This window comes from Brienomyrus brachyistius, unplaced genomic scaffold (assembly GCF_023856365.1).
Source record: "Brienomyrus brachyistius isolate T26 unplaced genomic scaffold, BBRACH_0.4 scaffold85, whole genome shotgun sequence".
Lineage (NCBI taxonomy): Eukaryota > Metazoa > Chordata > Actinopteri > Osteoglossiformes > Mormyridae > Brienomyrus > Brienomyrus brachyistius.
The window spans coordinates 276,693-293,943 of NW_026042360.1; the positions used below are offsets into that span (position 1 = coordinate 276,693).

The following is a 17,251-nucleotide window of genomic DNA, read 5'->3' on the forward strand; positions in this document are numbered from 1 at the left end:
ACTGTCCTCACTGGAAATGTCACAGTAATGTCCTTTGTCCTAAGAGAAAGTACATTAAAAGTACTGGGCACAGGCGGCGGTGCTGAAAGGACAGCTCCTCCCGACTGAAAGGCCCATTGAAATGTCTCGCGTCCAGTTTAATAATCCTATCGCGTGCGATCGATTAACGTTGTGTTTCTCATAATAGCTCTGCCTTTACAATGCCCGTCTATTATCACCGCTCAATTTACCAACGAATTACACAAGCCGAAACGGAATTATTTGAGGAACCAAACCCACGGCATTAAAAAGCCTTGTTAACGTCTTATTGGTATTTACCTTTATTCGCAGGTAATAGGTGTTATTTTCCTGGCACTTACAGAATACGGCAGACACGCGCCCTCGTTTGCCCGCCTGATACCTGCGCGGTAACTAGGAGCAAGAGAGCCCCCCGCCGCGAGGCTGTCCGCGCGCCGTCGCTGAATCTCACGCCCGCCGCCAGATGGATGGCCCTGCGGGGAGGAGCAGAAGTTCATCTTCAAAAATACTGCAAGGCTTTTTTTATACAGCACAGAGATACGGGGTAAAACAGTGGCGATTTCACACATGAAATTCAGTTATTTAAAACTGATATACATCTCTATCGGGATGATCCATGCAAAACGAGCTGTGGACATTTTTGGGCACTCTATAAATCAAAATTCAAAAATGAGGAGGCCAGTGCACCAGCCAACGGCTTCATAACTGCACTGAAACTATGGGTCGAGGGGACTCATTTAGACTATAGCTTAGTATGAATGCTATTACCATTTTTCACAAAAAGACCGGGGGGAAATGCCACTCTAGCCGAAGTATCCGAAGAGTCATTGATAAATTTACAAAGATTCTTAATAGTCTGCGGTAAAATGAAAAAATTGTGCTATAGGAACACCACTAATGCAATCGCCATTAACCGGGTAAAATTTTGTGTCCTGTACCCCCAAAAGCGTAAAAATGAGAACTATAAGTGGCAAACAAACAGCTCACCCGCACTCTTCAAAAGGGTTACAAAAAAGAATCGACTTTTCACACTTGGATATACAACACTTAATTCGCATGCTGGTGTTCTGGCAGATATATAACTCGCCTATGAATATGCAAAATACTGCACCGTATTTATAAATCATATTCGCGTATAACTTAAAAAAAATATGTTTAACTTAGGTTAAAATATCAGTTCTGCTACTTAATAATAAATATTTCAGAGAAGAGTTTTCGATAACTTTCGGTTATTCGGATAACTTTCGGTTGTCCGACAGCAGTGTTTAAAATTACGCTGAATCGACTTGATATTCTTCACGTTTCAGCTGTCGTTCTTGTTCTGCCATAGAGCACGAATGCTGTTAAGACAATATTTAAACACACATCGCTAAGGGGCGTTAACGCAGAGAGATAAAAACCATACAGCGTTTAAAAGACCATTGATTTGTTCTGGAACAAGTCCTGGAATTACTTCAATCTCATATTCCGGCCTTCGTTGGAGGATCACATGATAATAATAACAATTCTGCATTATTTTTCATCACACCATAACGCCTTTAAATCAGAATCGCATTTTGATTACCGCACGCTTTTTCCACATGCCAGAATTATATGAAGATGTGAATGGGAAGAATGTTGAATACTGCCATGTGCCAGACGAGTACAGAAAGATTTTTGCACCCTTGATGTACGGCTTTGTGTTTGTGTTGGGGATGGTGTTGAATGGGACACTGCTCTGTCTGGTCTGCTGCACAACCAAGAGCTGGAGCTGTTCGGTTATCTACTTGGTCAACCTGGCTGTAGCAGACCTGCTGTACGTTCTGACCTTACCCCTCCTAATCATCAGCCACGCAATGGAGGACGCCTGGCCCTTTGGGGACACCGCGTGCAGAATGGTACGGTTCTCGTTCTCTGCGAACTTGCACAGCAGTATGATGTTTCTTATGTGCATCAGTGTGCATCGCTACCTGGGTGTGTGCTACCCAATCAAAGCCGTAGTATACAAGACCAAACGTATCGCCGCTGTGCTCTCTACTTTTGTATGGATTGTGGTGGCAACCGAGCTATTGCCTACCTTCGCTTTTACGCACACTGGTATAATCAAAAATGTAACTGTGTGCTTCGACCTGACAAGTCCTGGGGACTTTCACCAGTACCTGCCCTATGGCTTGTTTACCACTGTGGTCTGCTTCCTCATCCCTACATTAGTCATTTTCACCTGCTACTGTTCAATGGTTAAAACACTTCTTCAGAATCAGGCTAACATTCAGGTGGGACAAGAGATACGCCGGAAATCTGCCCGCACCATAATAATTGTGTGTCTCCTTTTTGGTATCTGTTTTGTGCCCCATTATATTACTAAAACGATGTATCTCTTTTTGCGTACATACCTGATCAATAATTGCAACGCTCTCCAGCGGATGATACAAGCCTACGTAATATGGCGGCCGATTGTAAGCTTCAATAGCTGCATCAACCCAATTCTCTATTTTGCGAGCTCCAAGAAATACCCCGAAGTACTACTCAGTCAACTGTTCAAGACGAAGGTCCACCCATCCGTGCAAAGCGAAACGGACAGCGAACATGGAAATATCAATTCAGGGATGCCACAGCGTGCATATTTGGATGTAGTCTTCAAGAATGTTGGAACTGCTACACTCAGCTGAAGTCCACTTCTAGTGTCCCATGTGCAATGAAGAAGTGAAATGGATGGAAAACTACATATGCATTGGCAGAAATATACACACATAAAAAAAAAAAAAAAAAATCAATTCATACTAACATAGGAAAGGAATGTAGAAAGTGAGGACATCTAGTTACTGAAAAACTTTTATTTGAAAAAAAAAGACTGAAGAAAAGTTCAAGAATGTTCTTCTGTTGTATATAAATAACCACAATTACCAAGGAATAAAAATATTGACAGGCACAGTTCAAGCCTTGTTTTAAAATATTTAACATATGAAAAGCTTTCTGTGCATTGTTGTAATTACACATTTTAACTGAAACGGAACAAAATCCTCACAATGACATTGGTATTTGGCAATATCCATAGAGTGCGAGAACCTGGGCTTGAAGCCCGTCACCAAGCAGCCTGAATCCCAGCCCCACCTTAGGATAACAGGCTCGCAACTGTGCCAGTTAGTTCCTGTTTAAAGACCATTCCAATTCAACACTTCAGTTTGACACCCCATAAATATTACCACAATGTTTTGTTTATAATGATACTACATTTGAATACATATTTTAACAAACGCATTAAGGCACCTTGAAATGTTCCTGAAAATACTTAAATGCACATAATGGATTTTTTTATGTTACATTATATATAAACTTTTCCCTAGTTTACTGTAAACTTTTCTGCCACAGAAAAACAGGACTTAAATTCTGCTCCATGTAAATCATTTCAATTTGTTCTCATTAGTCCATTATGTACATTAAAATAAACTTTGCTTTCCTATCAAGAATAAACATTTTATCATTTTGCTCTTTAATTACTAGAAATTACATGTTTTTTTTCCAAGCATTTCAAGCAGACTGGAGTTCATGATCAATTGGCCATAAATTCAGGATCAAGGAAAAACTACTTTTGATACAAACCAAGGTTGTGCACTGCATAAACCAAGGTTCTCTGAAGGGCTTGACGCAGGGTACGTGGACTGCGGTTTTGAGCTGAAGCTTTGACTTCAAGGACGGGCTACACATGGAGCGTTATTTAAGGACACTCCGATGTGCTAGGGATGAAAGGTGGCTACAGTAGTGATCAGGGAGCTAAAGGTGGTGGAAGGACATTAAACAAAAATTAAATATAAGAATGCAAGAGACAGGATTCATAGAAAGAACGTAGGAATTACAAATGCCACTCACTTTAAATCTTTGCTCAGGAAAGGGAGGGCATTTCAGTCATTATTGAACTGGACATTGCACAAGATAAATCTGACAACTTGCCCAAAAAATGTAACACCAGCACCTTTCCTGACAGGATGATAAAGTAGGAGAGCAAGCTGTGAACAGTTCTGACAGGACACTAAAGGATTACCTGCGCTCCCAATCTGGACAGGTAGCGGTTCCGCAGTCCAAAGGCAGACAAGGGCTTCAGTCGTGCAAGCTCATCCTCCTCCACCTTCCTCTTCTTAAGACGTCTTACCTCCCTGAAAGACAGTGAGGAATTCAACCCACCCGAACCCCCACTCACGGTGTCACTACACCTACACACCTGGAAGGTTTTCTGCACACACACGAATCCCAAAACAAGAGCCTTAACTGGGGATGCTTCATTGATATTTTTATTGTTTTGTCAGAAAGGTCACCCTAAAAAAAAAAATCAGTAAAAAATGCATTTTAATTAGCAAACAGCAAGTCAACATAAGAACAGTTCATATTCCAAATACATCTGATAATGTACTATTCTTTACATTTGTTAAGGTAGAAATTATGCAATAACTGACCCATTAAACAATTCTGTTTAGAAGCAACAATCTACTTGATATTTTAACATTACTAAACACCTTGACATAATTAAAATGATGCTTTGTTTCAGATAGTTGCTTTATTTATTAACATCTCAGACTTCATGATGACTGAGGTAGCCAACCAATGTTATAGTATGGTTAAGGGGGGGGGTGCGCTGATCGCAGCATGTTGTCGCATCCACCACACGACAAACCACCTCAGGGGTGAGAAGCTGAGTACAGCCGTGTGGCAGGTGATACCTCAGCACCACACAAGTCCGAATGAACCAGTGAGGGTCCCCCCCCCCCCCGGTGACTGGAGTACCAATCCTGCCACCAACCCCCAAATTTCCCTGTGAGTTGGAGGACTTCAGTACAAACAGTACAATGTTATAGGTCATGCTATATTTGCCAACCTTCCAATTAGATAAAGAAAATTCGATGATTGAAATTGCTTTAACACTCCAATTAAGTCCCTTTTTGGTATTCCGTTCACGTACAAACTAATCAGTTACGCTTATTCACCACTGGACAAAAGGAAAAACAGATACTAATTTGTACCTTTGCTTGTCACTTGGGCTGTACCCTCAAGGGTCTGCCAATTGTACCCTTAGCTGTAGGTAATTGCACCTTTTAAGATAAAGAAATGGACTATGAGAACATTTTAGTACCTTGGGGATGTTCCTCAGAGTCCATTTCTGTACCTTTAATTAGACTAAATGGTACATTTCACTACAGCTAAGGGTACAACTGGCAGACCCCTTGAGGGTACAGCCCCAGGGACAAGCAAAGGTACAAATTGGTACTCTTTTTCCTGACAGTGTTCTTGATAAGATCACAGTTATACTACAAAGCAAGCACCTTGTCACGGATGCGGTTTAATAAAAACTGTGCTTTTATGTAGTAGTTAATTTAAAAAACTGGGCACGCATTATGTTGAGGAAAAAAGAAGAGCAGAGACCACTCAAATTAGACAGGATACCCCCCTGTTCAAAGCAAAATGTAGAAGCATTTTAACATGTTCAGTATTGCAGGAGTTTTTGCTGCAAAGCTCACGCTGTCTGAAATTTTTAAAAGTTTGGTCTGGAGCACAAGGCCGTTACCAGGACGGCTCAGGGAGTCCACATGTTTGGAACAAATAACATTCCTAGCAGTCTTTGTAACACCTAATGTCCAAACATCAGTGACTGAGTTAAAGCCTGCTGTTACCACCCAGTAATGGCATTAAAAGAATTGCAGACGGCCTGGAAGGGGATCCCGGCACGAACAGACCTTTAACTGCAGCTGGCAATTCAATGCTGAAGTCAGCAGAGATATGAACAGCAAGCAGCTTGACATTGTAAAACTAAGAAAACGGGTAGACGCATCCATTAAATGAGCACGGTGACACAGCCTAATGTTCAGTTACATATAAATAAATCAGATATTTGCTGATTGAACCGTTTTGCATGCATGACGTTACCATCACGTATGCATTTTAAGAACCTTTAAGATCTGACACATTTAAAAAAAATTAAAGCCACGGGCAAAAAAAACAAAAAAAAAAAAAAGATGCTTAACATTCAGAATAGGGCTGTTTGTACAACAGATCACTGAACAAGGACACACACATACACTTAAGAGGAAAGTGGCATTCGAGTAGAGCCCATAACAGTGAAGCATTAATGTGCCTTAAGCTCACCCATCACCACCCTGGGACTTGCAGAGCTCTGACCAGGGTACAATGAGCTGATTTACACAACTCAGGAAAGCAACTTTCGTCCTTATTACCTGGCTCTTTGTCTGCATCTCTGGAAATTAAATGTAGATAGTGCAACAACAATAGGTTGTAAAAATTTTGCAGGGCGATGTGTAGGAGGGACAATTATAAGGCGGCACTGGAGCAGAGCTCTCTATACAACCCTGGGAGGAGAGTAAACTGTGCAAGCCCCATGTGCACTGTGGAAGGGGTCTGCATAAAATGTGGGCGTGGCCAGTGAGTGCTGTGGGAGGAGCCCCGGGCAAACAAAGGCTGAGGCTCCTCAGGTCAGTGGTGACAGCCAGCTTGAGCCTCATGACTCAGTGTCATCACCTGCAACACATTACAGCAGAGGGTCTGTTAGCGCAAACGGAACATGCTTAGAGATACACAACCCTGAAAACCGAAAAACGTGTGCACCTGCAGCATACAACACCAGCCACCTGGGGCAGTATCTGAAGTAGTGCTCAGCATTGCATACCAGAACCTGTCATCATGGCAAGGTTTTAAAAACTCCAATTCACTTAACTAAGGATGACACACTCCCAACAACAGTCACAAACACACTTGGCCTCAAGGGGGTGTATTCACAACTGCCCACCAACCATCTAAAAGTTACGCTCCACTCACTCTGATTCAGACGGACTGTCCTTGTGGAGTTCGGCCCTGGCGGATGTTGACAAGTTCAGTTCTCCTCCTGCATGAGAGAACAGGGACTTTAAAATCAGAACAGAAAATGGGAATTAAATGGTTCCAGAATGATGACATTCCAATTCTCGTCCTTACCTCTGATAAGATTGAGGAAGTACAACATCACAACAGCAATCAGGGCCACTAGTGGGGGAGGGGAGATTATTCAGTCATTCCACAGAAGTGGAAATAGCAGGTATAGTTGCTAGAGTAAAAAGACTATTACAAATGAATTTTACACCATTAAGTGAAAATGTCCTGTAGATCTGCTACAGCAGGGAAAAGCAAACTGAACTGAACTTGGTAGGAAGAATGCCTGCCGGTGAGGGAAGAGGTTGGCCACTGATGTCCACATGGAATACTTACAGCAGACAAAGGCACAGAAGAAGACCTCAAGGAACAGGTAACCCCGACTGTCAAGGATGGCCCCCGCCGCCATAGAGATCAGAGCCAGGCCCAGATTCTGTATTGACTGCATGCTGCAGACAGGGAAGAAAGCGAGTAGCGTCACGGTCAAGGAACTGCATACAAAACCAAGGCCGCAGCCAGAAATAATACATCAACCAGTTGACGACAACTGGGCCACAGCAAAGTTTAACCAGAGAAACCGGCAATGGATTTATGGGCAATACTCACAATCCATAGGCAGTTCCCAGCTGGTGCTCTGGGACCACATAGGCAACCATGGGCCACAGAGCACATGCTAACAGAGAGTAGGACACACCCAGCAGGCTCTGAGGGTGATACAGAGCATCTAATGTCAACACACATAGGGAAACGTCTACCTCAACTTCAGAAACATCACCTCATCCATCCTGCAAGGGCAAGTAATTAATTAGTTTTCTTCTAGAAATGATGTTTCACTAATCCAAACTATGGTTTAATGAATAAGGGCCCAAAATTTTGTCATACATTCCTGGGATAGCTAGTCACCCCTGCCCTAGACACAATGGGATATAGAAAGGCATGTACATGTAACATCACTGGCATAAGCCAAGACCTGAAACACTGTTAGGAGAAATGGGTTAAATACAGATATAGGGTCACCATAGCAATCCAGGGGTTCCAGAAGGTGAAGGCAAGCATCATATGGGAAGCCAGAGTGATGACAACGGCCATCACAACCCAGATTATGTTCCTCCCCGTCTTATCCACCATGAAGCCAAGGATGGGCGATGCTGGGGCTGAGATGATGTACACAACACTGGCAGAAAGAGAGGGGTCAAGGGGCCATGATGTCGCCTGCGCAAAAAGCACTTAAGGCCAAATCACAATCTACAGTGTTTCAGACAAAAGCCTCAGTTAAAGCAAGTAAAAGGAGAAACTAGATTACTGTTTAGAAGCAGTAACGTGTCTTGACACAAATTCCAACTGCCGGATCCCATAAGGTATGTGGATTTTAAGGAAACCCCGTTACATTAATAGATGTACTGCGCAACACAGCCAATGGCAGAGGGTATAAAATAAGAATGAATAAATAAATAAATAGAGGGTTACCTGTTAATAGCACTAGCTTCAGCTTGTGAAAAATTGAACTTTTCAATGAAGAAAACCCTGGGGGGGGCGGGGGGAGAGAGAGTCAACAATGAGAATCTTACAGCTAGGTTTCCATTCAGTCTGCAAACAGAAATGATTAATCCTGCCTGTACCATTCGCCTGCCCCCACCCCAGCACCTAGCAGCTTACCAGACCCTGCACAAATGCCAGCCCCACAATTATCAAATGCAAATCCACAGCCTGGTGATGGAGAATTGTACCTTTTGTTTAGTACCTTATGGGGAGGGATATTTCCGTTTCCACAAGACAGCGAGAGTTAATAATCTGACAGTCTGAACTTGACAATATGCCTCTGTTGTATTGATTCTTTTTCGTTTTCCTCACTCGTCTTATCGGGTAATTTTCCGATCTAAAAAACCAGGTCAGCTCAGCCTCAGTTAACACACACGTTACGCATCCAGTTTTATGGGGACATTTTAAATATAAGCCGAACGATTAAAAATGGAGGCCGAAGTCTACCATAGTTACTGTCTACATGAACTGGAGAATCACCATCCAGCCGTAGAACCAGTGCATGAATTGGCCAAAAAAAAAAAAAAAAAAAGCCGGAAGACAGACGAGAACGTGCGACTCACTGGCCAAGCCCAATGAAGGGAAAGACAGCCACATAGTAGCCAACGCAGATGATGAAGATGAGCCAGAGGGAGAGAGGGAAGTCTTTCACGTCAGACAGCTTGATCACTTCTCCTGCAAGACAGGAAAAGAAAAACACGACAGCATCACCATAAATGAGGAAGCAAAAGGCGTAGCTACTGTGCCCAGTCAGCATTAAAAACTGCCATGCAAGCAAAAGCGAAACTTGACCTCTGCTCAACACTAGACCAAGGAGAGACCACACATTTCCTTCCTCAACCATGACCACCATGGATTGTGGGGAATTTGGATGCAGGGATTATTCTGCAGGGACGGCATGGTGGCGCAGTGGTTAGCACTTTTGCCTCACACCTCTACGACCCGGGTTCGAGTCTCCGCCTGGGTCACATGTGTGTGGAGTTTGCATGTCCTCCCCATGTCCTCGTGGGGTTTCCTCCGGGTTCTCCGGTTTCCCCCCACAGTCCAAAAACATGCTGAGGCTAATTGGAGTTGCTAAATTGCCCGCAGGTGTGCGTGTGAGAGTGAATGGTGTATGAGTGTGCCCTGCGATGGGCTGGCCCCCCATCCAGGGTTGTTCCCTGCCTCGTGCCCGTTGCTTCCGGGATAGGCTCCGGACCCCCCGCGACCCGGCAGGATAAGTGGTTTGGAATATGGATGAATGGATTGTTTAATCCAAAGACTCACCGGTTTTGCCCTCTTCTTTGTTTAAAAGTCGTTCAGCCCGTTTGTCAAGGTAGCCAAGGATCACCGCACAAGCCAACGAGAACAGACATGTAGCGGAAGCTGAGTGGGGGGGGAGAGAAATAAAGCACACATTTATGTCCTATCCACTATCACTCAGGTTGTGCGTTAATTGCAGATTTGTACTGTACAGAATAACATGTAAAACACTGAAAGGCGAATACAATGTACACGTGTAAAAAGATATTTGAAGCAGCTGATCTATGCTTTTTTCTGGAAAGGTTTTGAACCAGAGGAAATTCTGCAGAGCCGAGTGACAGCGATTTCCATTTCACAACAAGGTGTCATGCTCAGAGAAAGACAGGGCCATAAATAAGTATATCACCAAATAAACCAATTCAGAGAGTCCTACTACGCCACTCGTGTTACAACGCCTATTAGAGAAACAAAGCAAAATAGCTCAAAGAAAACTAATCATACTCCATCTCATATTTCTGTTCAAGGTCAATGGGCAGGAATGCAAAACCAAAACGACCAAAGATCACCCAGGTATCAAGTTACCATACTCAGTTACTTTTTATGCTGTACTTTTGGTCTCCCTTTCTTTGCAGAAGCGTTGAAGTGACTGCTTTTCCAAAGCATTTCAAATACAATAATGATCTGCTGCCCTAGAGCACAGGTGTCAAACTTCATTCCTGGGGGGCCAGAGCCTTGCAAAGTTTTTGGGTTTCCCCTCATTTAACACACCTGATTCAACTACTTGTGTTAATTACCAAACAACTCTTGAGCTGAATCATATGTTGTGGAACAGGGAAAGAACTAATGTGGTAGAAAAATTTTTAAATACAACACTTAGAATAAAAGTCTGGACCTCTCAGTTTGGTGAGGTAAAGGAAATCTCTTTTATTCCAGCATTCTCTCTCTCTCTCTCTCATCACACTCTGGCACTCGGTACCAAGTCACACGGAGCACACAGAGCAACCAGTTGATAAACCATAACTCCCAATTCCCAATCAGGACTTCTAAATCCTGATTGGTCACGAAACACCAACAAACCAAGCTCAAACGTATAACAAACACCATTCTTCTGCTCTATTGGTTTACCTTGGTGGCAAGGTAAAATCCACCCATCTAGCTCAGTTTACCAGAATCTGTCTCGGCTTCTAGACTCTACTTGAGATATGTATATAGATACTGATCACATGACATTGATTCACTGTTAATGTTTGGGTGTTCCATTGATTAATTATTAACATATTGACGTCCTTGTCATTGAATCACTGCAAATACATGGTTAACATATGATTAGTATGAGTAACATAATTACTTATACATTTGCAATACCACATAGCTTGCTATATATTGTCTGCCACAACTATTTTATAAAGCTATAACTCGCTGTGCACCAGTTGGGGCAGCTTCGAATCTCTTCCTGCAATTGGTTTCTCCCCCCCCTTTGTTCCGTTGTCTGCCTCTCCAAGGTCCGAGCTTTCCTCAGGGTCTGCGGAACTCACTGCAGACAGCTATCGAGAAGCGACGTCACACAGTATTCAAAACAATCTCTTCTTGCCTAAGGCCTAAGAAATAACAGACCCAATATGCCAACCTCCCGGGCCTGCCAATGTCCAATTTTACTTCCACACTAAGTTATACAGGACTCCGGGCCCCCAGGACTGGAGTTCGACACTCCTGCCCTAGAGGCTCTGGCACCTACCAATCATCAGCACAATGCCCAGTGTGGAGTAGCCCGTGGACCCCCTCCAGTCCCAGATTCGGTGGTACACCAGTCCCATCACGTTCATGTTCACGGTGCTACCCTGGAAAGGAGGAGGCAGGACCTCAAGCAGCAAGCCAATACAAACGGGAGCTAAACTAGAGAAAGTCAAATTAACAAACCTTATATTATCACAAAGCTGAAACAATTAATGAATTGTAATAAACTAGATGCTCAAGTGAAAAAAATAAGGAGGTTCACTGCTTCATTTGTAAAATACGTGCTTAGTAATAGGAGAGATAATCATCTCAGTGCTTGTACCAGACGGGCCATGCTGAGCTGAAGGCCGAACACAAGGTTCAGACCTCTCCCCTTGAACCAGTTCACAGCATAGGTATTCTGGGCCACGGCCAAGGACTCGCCTCCAATGCTGAAGTGCAGAAAGGAATCGCAAAAGCTACTTTCTGTGCTTGGTTGGTTGGTTGCATATAAAATCACATGCATTTAAAATGCACCAGGTGCAAGTTCTCATCAGCCTATACAGTGTGTGCACAGCGTCGCTCTTCATTCACACGGACATGGCAAAACTTGGACTGGACTAAAGACAGGCGCGAGAGCTACTTGTACACATCATTTCATCATGATATGAAAGCTAACAAATTTCTTCAAGCTAAAAACAGATCTCCACTTCCAGCTCCTTGCCAACATTATACATTTTGCATTGTGCATTTATGAACAGCTAAAAGAGACTGACAGCCTGATCAAAATGAATAAATGAAATTCACCAAATACTCACCCAAAGACAAAACGTCCAAGTTCCATCAACCAGAAAGCATTGAAAAGTGCTCCAGCAGCGAATATGACCTAAAGGGGACAAAAAAATGCCTTTAAATGCACTTTAAACTTCCAAGAAAACATTCAAAATTTCATCAGCAGGAACGGATTGAGGTTTCCGAGGCAGATTTGCACGCTGCGCTGGATGCACCAGCGACCCCAGCATGACCAGTACGTGGATTGAAATGTTTCCACCAAGCTTACCAACCTGTCCAACACACACAAGGACGGAGAAGATGACTGTCCCCAGCCTGAAAAACAAGGGGAGTGCCAACTCAATCAAAAGGCATCACCCACGGTCCTGAAGATAATTAAGTCTGCAATATTGAGCAATAAAACTGCTGTATGTACAAATTATCTTATTTGAAAGGAGTCGTCATTTAACATTCATGGCCTGGGCTGGTCTGGAGCCCATATGACAATTATCCACTTATCTATCATATATAATTGTATCATCCTCACTAAATACATACATATCATAAGGAGTTTGGTGAAGCAACACTAATTCAGTGGGATTACATGCAGTATGGGTGTTTTAACAGACTGCACTTTTGAAGGGAATAGGACTCAACCCACCTAATGCCAAAGACTCTGTCCAATAAAAATCCTCCCAGAAAGCATAGGACGACATTGGGCCAGGAGTACCAGGCGTACAGCTGCATGAACTGGGACGTATTCAGCTCCATGTCCTGTTACGAAGGGTCCGGGGTGTAACAACAGGCAGAAGTTTATTTACTAAACCGTGCATTAAATTCGGCTGCTGCAGGCTGGCTTTAAAGACTTCAGAGAGAGAAACCAGTGGGCAGGAGGCAGTGATATTCCAACAACTCTTTAAAATAATCTCAAATACACGATGAAAGGGCAAATACCTTACAGACCATTTTCATGCTTTGAAAATGTCGGCAAAATAATTCCTGGAACACAAGCTGTTCCAGTTTACAGAAGAAATGAAAAAGGGAGGCATTTTTAAAAGAGTAAAGGGAGAAGTGAACCAGCAAAGAGAAGAGACTTGAATGGTACTTCAACGAGTAAGTGCCGTGTTTCAGTTGCCGAGCAATTATCAAGTTATGCAGCCTGTAAAATACACAGGGCAAACTTCACCCCTGGCAAATCATTGCAATAGAAAAACATTAGGGAATCCTATATTTGAACGTGATACAGTTGTGTGTCTGCAAAAGCGCACGGACACATTACATTTGGACAGGCAGAATTGACTCACACGTATCTGTTATCGGAAATGCGTATTGACACGGCGGACAGCTCACCTGCTTAATCTGCGTCTGCAAGGCGGCCGGATTGTCATAGCAGAAATAACTCCCTATGATGGAAGCAGAAGAAAAAGTCGGGTGAAACTGCAGTTTTCCCGTAAACCAAATTCAAACATCATATTTACACGCAAATATTAATAATTGACAGAAAAGGCGCCGCCTCAGACCACCAAATTTAGTCAGCCAAGGCAGAAACTCATAGGTAAAAGGTAGCCTATACCACCATTCGTTACTTAAACACCTTACACTGCATTACCTATACGTGTTATTTAAAAAATAAAAATCATTTATTTCGGTACCAATGAAGCCAACAGCGCGGATCTGGATATACTTTATTCTATAAAGTTCCTAAAGTCGCGTTTTTCGGCTGCTCCACTCACCAAAACCTAAAAAGCACATTAACAGCAACACCACGAATCTATGAGCCAGTCGAGTCGGATCGCATATGGCCAACATTGAGTTCGAGGAGCCGCCATCGCGGCTGAGGATGGAGTCCCCCTCTCCATCCATCAGGCTTTGCCGTTCTGAACTCTCCGCCATTTTCAGCCCGGCCGGGACCGCGACAAAATATCGAAAACCAAAACAGCGCCTGGTCATATGACCTGACTCACGTGACTTACGGAGAGTTCAGCTGACTCAAGTGAATCGCGGCGAGCTCAGCTGATTTGCGGGTGTCCCTGTGGATCCAGTCTCGCAATAAAGAAGTAAAATCCTTTTCAGAGCTCTGTCCTTAGTGCTCAGCATTCATCATTAACATTTAGGTTAGTTCTTTCGTTATTAATTAATTTGTTCGAAGCCACGTTTTCTCAAATTTGAGCATATTATAAACGAGTAGCAAGACCTTTCGAATGTAACATCGGAATAGTTCATCTCTTACTATAACTATGTCGAATGTATAAAAAAATGATTGTATTTTAGTTTCTTTCCTAGCAGTTACTGGGTATATCTGACCAATTAATGTTACTGATTTAATTATAATTTCTTTCTGGATATTTTCCTTCCGGGGTCACTGTTACTGGGACAGAAAAATCAATAATAATAATTAATAACACGGAGTACAAATGGTGATTTGGATGTTATTGAGCATTATTAACGGGTGCTGAGTTATTTGTTATGAATTGCTTTTTTTAAATATATTTGCTGTTGTGCGGTATTGATACATATCCCAGTCATTGGCGTAACTTCGAGTTGAGGTCTCCACCCAATTAGGTGGGTCCAGGGGCATACATTGGCCGTTTTTTTTTTATGTAACCCCCCCGTATTTCACGCCCATGGTCCCAGTGTATAAATAGCAGTGAGGTAGCTTTATTAACATGCAAATTTTAAACTGAGTGCATCGTTGCTCGCTAATTTATGCAGTACAGGTTTGAATAATGACACCTTGAGGGCAGCCGTCCTCCCCACAGGTGAAATAGGACGAGCTGTGAAGCAGCCCCGCTCTCTTATTGGTCAGTTTTAATATTGACCCTGTTTCTCCTTTGAAGGGAGAGTTCTCCTGCTGTTTTTTGAGGTTGCTAGGTGAACACACTCACAGCCACTTCATACAGGGTCAGTGGCATTACGTTTAGCAGCTCTCTCAAGTCAGGGCATTTTTCAGTGTCGGGGCCGGGGAGAAGCATTGCTCATTGTGCCCCCCCCCATCCTGAAGCCCCATGTAATGACGTCACATGGACAGGGCGTCTGACAAATGCAGTAAATGTAAATTGTAAATGGACAACTAATTTGCACGTGTGACTGTAACATTGACCTGTGTCACACCTTCATTGTGGTGTGTTTCTGTGAAGTCTGATGACCGGTGACATCATTAGTCAGGTGACTAACTGAATAAATGGACAAGGTCATCAGAATTTAATGTATTTTTTTAAGAAAGGCTGCTGTGCTGTTGAGTTCAGTAAGCAATGTGCCACATCTTGAAATATGTGTTACAGAACTCATCAGTCCAGCCAGCAAACATTCTTAATGGTTAAAATTAACAGGACAGATTGGTTAGAATGATTTTTTTTATCCTGATTTTATGTCTTATTTCTACTTCTGCTCGTAATTCCTCTCTGTCAGAAGCGTCGCCAGGCAGGTCGTCTATCGATGTCAGTTAAGATTCTTCTGTAATTCATTCTGTGGGGGTCATTTGTCAGTAAATTTAATCTGTGTGTGGCGAACAGGCATCACCCGTGTTCGTACCTCCGTGTAATGACAGTGCAGCCTATTAATTTCACATGAAAATATTATCCCTTTTATCAAGGGGGGGGGGGGTTCACATTTTGTTATTTTAATTAACATGCCATGTGAATGCTGTGAAAAATCAGGGTCTCGAATTAAAGACAAGTTCTATGGCGTTTGCAACCTCCTGGCGCTTATAGCCCAGAGGCGCTGAAGGGGATACGACCAAACTGGCTTCTTAAATAAATGTAACTGCGGGGCTTTATGAATAATGCATGTCCAGCCATCTTCAGTTCTGAGGTGACGTCACTGTTCACATTCCGCTCTGTCTCCATTAAGAAATGCCTCTTGTATGAAGTCTTATCTAATGGAATTAGTGTAATCCGTACTAATCTGTGATTATAGAGTAAATGTGAAATATGCAGTCGTGATTTTCTCATTCCGTCTGAAGTGTTAAACTGATTATTATATTTTCATTACTACTTAGTAAGCTGTGTCGTCTTTGGTGGCCATGTAATCACCAGGTACACTCTGAGTAAATCCTTAGACCCCCCATTTGACCGTTTGCAGCTGGTTGTCATGTGTTTTTAGTGCTGTAAATATTCTTGACATGTACGACGGCTACATTTCGTGTTTTCTGATTTAATCGGTCATTATAATCATGTGCCCTTCACACTGGGGGGGGGGGGGGGGTCGCACTAATGTAATTCTAAAGGTTATATATCACGTGGCTGCTGAATAGGATGGTCGGGTTTGTGTCATCAGATTTAATTCTCCTCTTTAATTGGAACAGGGGAAAAAAACATAATCGGGGCAGAGCCGGTTCTTTGTGCGTTTTTGTAACGAGGGTTGGAGGGTTTTAGCTTAAGTTTAATAACTTGCTCTTACTGCCCTCTAGCGTTTCTTATCTGGATTGGCAGCTTTTTAGCGGTAGTAAACCAACGGCTTCAGTGACCGCGCCTTCCATGGCAAGCGAAGGAAAGTCTTTCGGTCATTTTCACACCCGAATCAGAAGGCTGGGCTTATGGTATCAGTTTTACCCCACAGCCAGCCAGGATCATCGGGAATACAGACATAATTACACACAGTATCGTTCTGCTACCCTAACGACTAATAGTGTTTCTCTAGGACATTCTCTTCAGTATTCGCTTGGCTCTCTGTCTCGTCTGTTCGTTCAGTCTTCAGTTCCCAGAGGGCTGCAGTAAACGATGTGTGTGTCTGAAAGAGCCCATTCTCTCAGAAGAGAGAGCCATAGAAACACCGTTTAAACATTCTAAAAACGATCAGGAGGGAGCTGGGAATTACTTACTACTCAGATGCCAAACTCTTACCGTTTTTACAACGTCAGCCCAAGTTTGACAAAGATGCTTGTGAAGACATTATCAATTATATATATATATATATATATATATATATATATATATATATATATATATATATATGTGTGTGTGTGTGTGTGTGTGTGTGCGCAAAAAGGCTGTAAAGTGAGCAGATAAATGAATCTGGGATTAAGACACAGCAGAAAGCTTTACAAGCCTGACCGTTGAGTTTTATGGGTGTTTTGTTTTGT

At 42.8% G+C, this 17,251-nt stretch overlaps 2 protein-coding genes across 4 annotated transcripts; one reads left to right on the plus strand and one right to left on the minus strand.

Annotated features, from left to right (window-relative positions):
* The first annotated feature begins 443 nt into the window (after positions 1 to 443).
* On the plus strand, positions 444 to 3,015 carry LOC125727040 (P2Y purinoceptor 3-like). 2 transcript variants are annotated; one of them, XM_049003603.1, is made up of 2 exons: positions 444 to 562; positions 1,761 to 3,015. In XM_049003603.1, exons 1-2 carry the CDS (start codon positions 482 to 484, stop codon positions 2,664 to 2,666), a joined length of 987 nt encoding a protein of 328 aa, XP_048859560.1. In that variant the 5' UTR covers positions 444 to 481; the 3' UTR covers positions 2,667 to 3,015. The 2 variants fall into 2 exon arrangements, with proteins under 2 accessions (XP_048859560.1, XP_048859559.1); XM_049003602.1 differs by having other exon boundaries at positions 466 to 3,015.
* On the minus strand, positions 3,015 to 14,108 carry mfsd1 (major facilitator superfamily domain containing 1). Of its 2 annotated transcripts, XM_049003593.1 has the most exons (17): positions 13,905 to 14,108; positions 13,522 to 13,574; positions 12,833 to 12,945; positions 12,465 to 12,507; positions 12,219 to 12,286; positions 11,744 to 11,852; positions 11,423 to 11,525; positions 9,712 to 9,810; positions 9,009 to 9,120; positions 8,374 to 8,430; positions 7,924 to 8,080; positions 7,513 to 7,610; positions 7,243 to 7,355; positions 6,973 to 7,020; positions 6,817 to 6,883; positions 4,037 to 4,148; positions 3,015 to 3,768 (listed from the first exon to the last, which is right to left on the minus strand). In XM_049003593.1, exons 1-17 carry the CDS (start codon positions 14,062 to 14,064, stop codon positions 3,709 to 3,711), a joined length of 1,572 nt encoding a protein of 523 aa, XP_048859550.1. In that variant the 5' UTR covers positions 14,065 to 14,108; the 3' UTR covers positions 3,015 to 3,708. The 2 variants fall into 2 exon arrangements, with proteins under 2 accessions (XP_048859550.1, XP_048859551.1); XM_049003594.1 differs by lacking the exons at positions 3,015 to 3,768; positions 4,037 to 4,148 and adding an exon at positions 4,322 to 6,519 and having other exon boundaries at positions 13,905 to 14,107.
* Positions 14,109 to 17,251: the final 3,143 nt, after the last annotated feature.

Coding starts and splice junctions, on each gene's coding strand:
- LOC125727040 (XM_049003602.1), top strand. CDS start 1,599: ATGCCAGAATTATATGAAGATGTGAATGGGAAGAATGTTGAATACTGC.
- mfsd1 (XM_049003593.1), bottom strand. CDS start 14,064: ATGGCGGAGAGTTCAGAACGGCAAAGCCTGATGGATGGAGAGGGGGAC. Junction 9,811..11,422: donor GGGCATTGTGCTGATGATTG/GTAGGTGCCAGA, acceptor CCCCCCACTCAG/CTTCCGCTACATGTCTGTTC. Junction 9,121..9,711: donor CAAAGAAGAGGGCAAAACCG/GTGAGTCTTTGG, acceptor CCTGTCTTGCAG/GAGAAGTGATCAAGCTGTCT.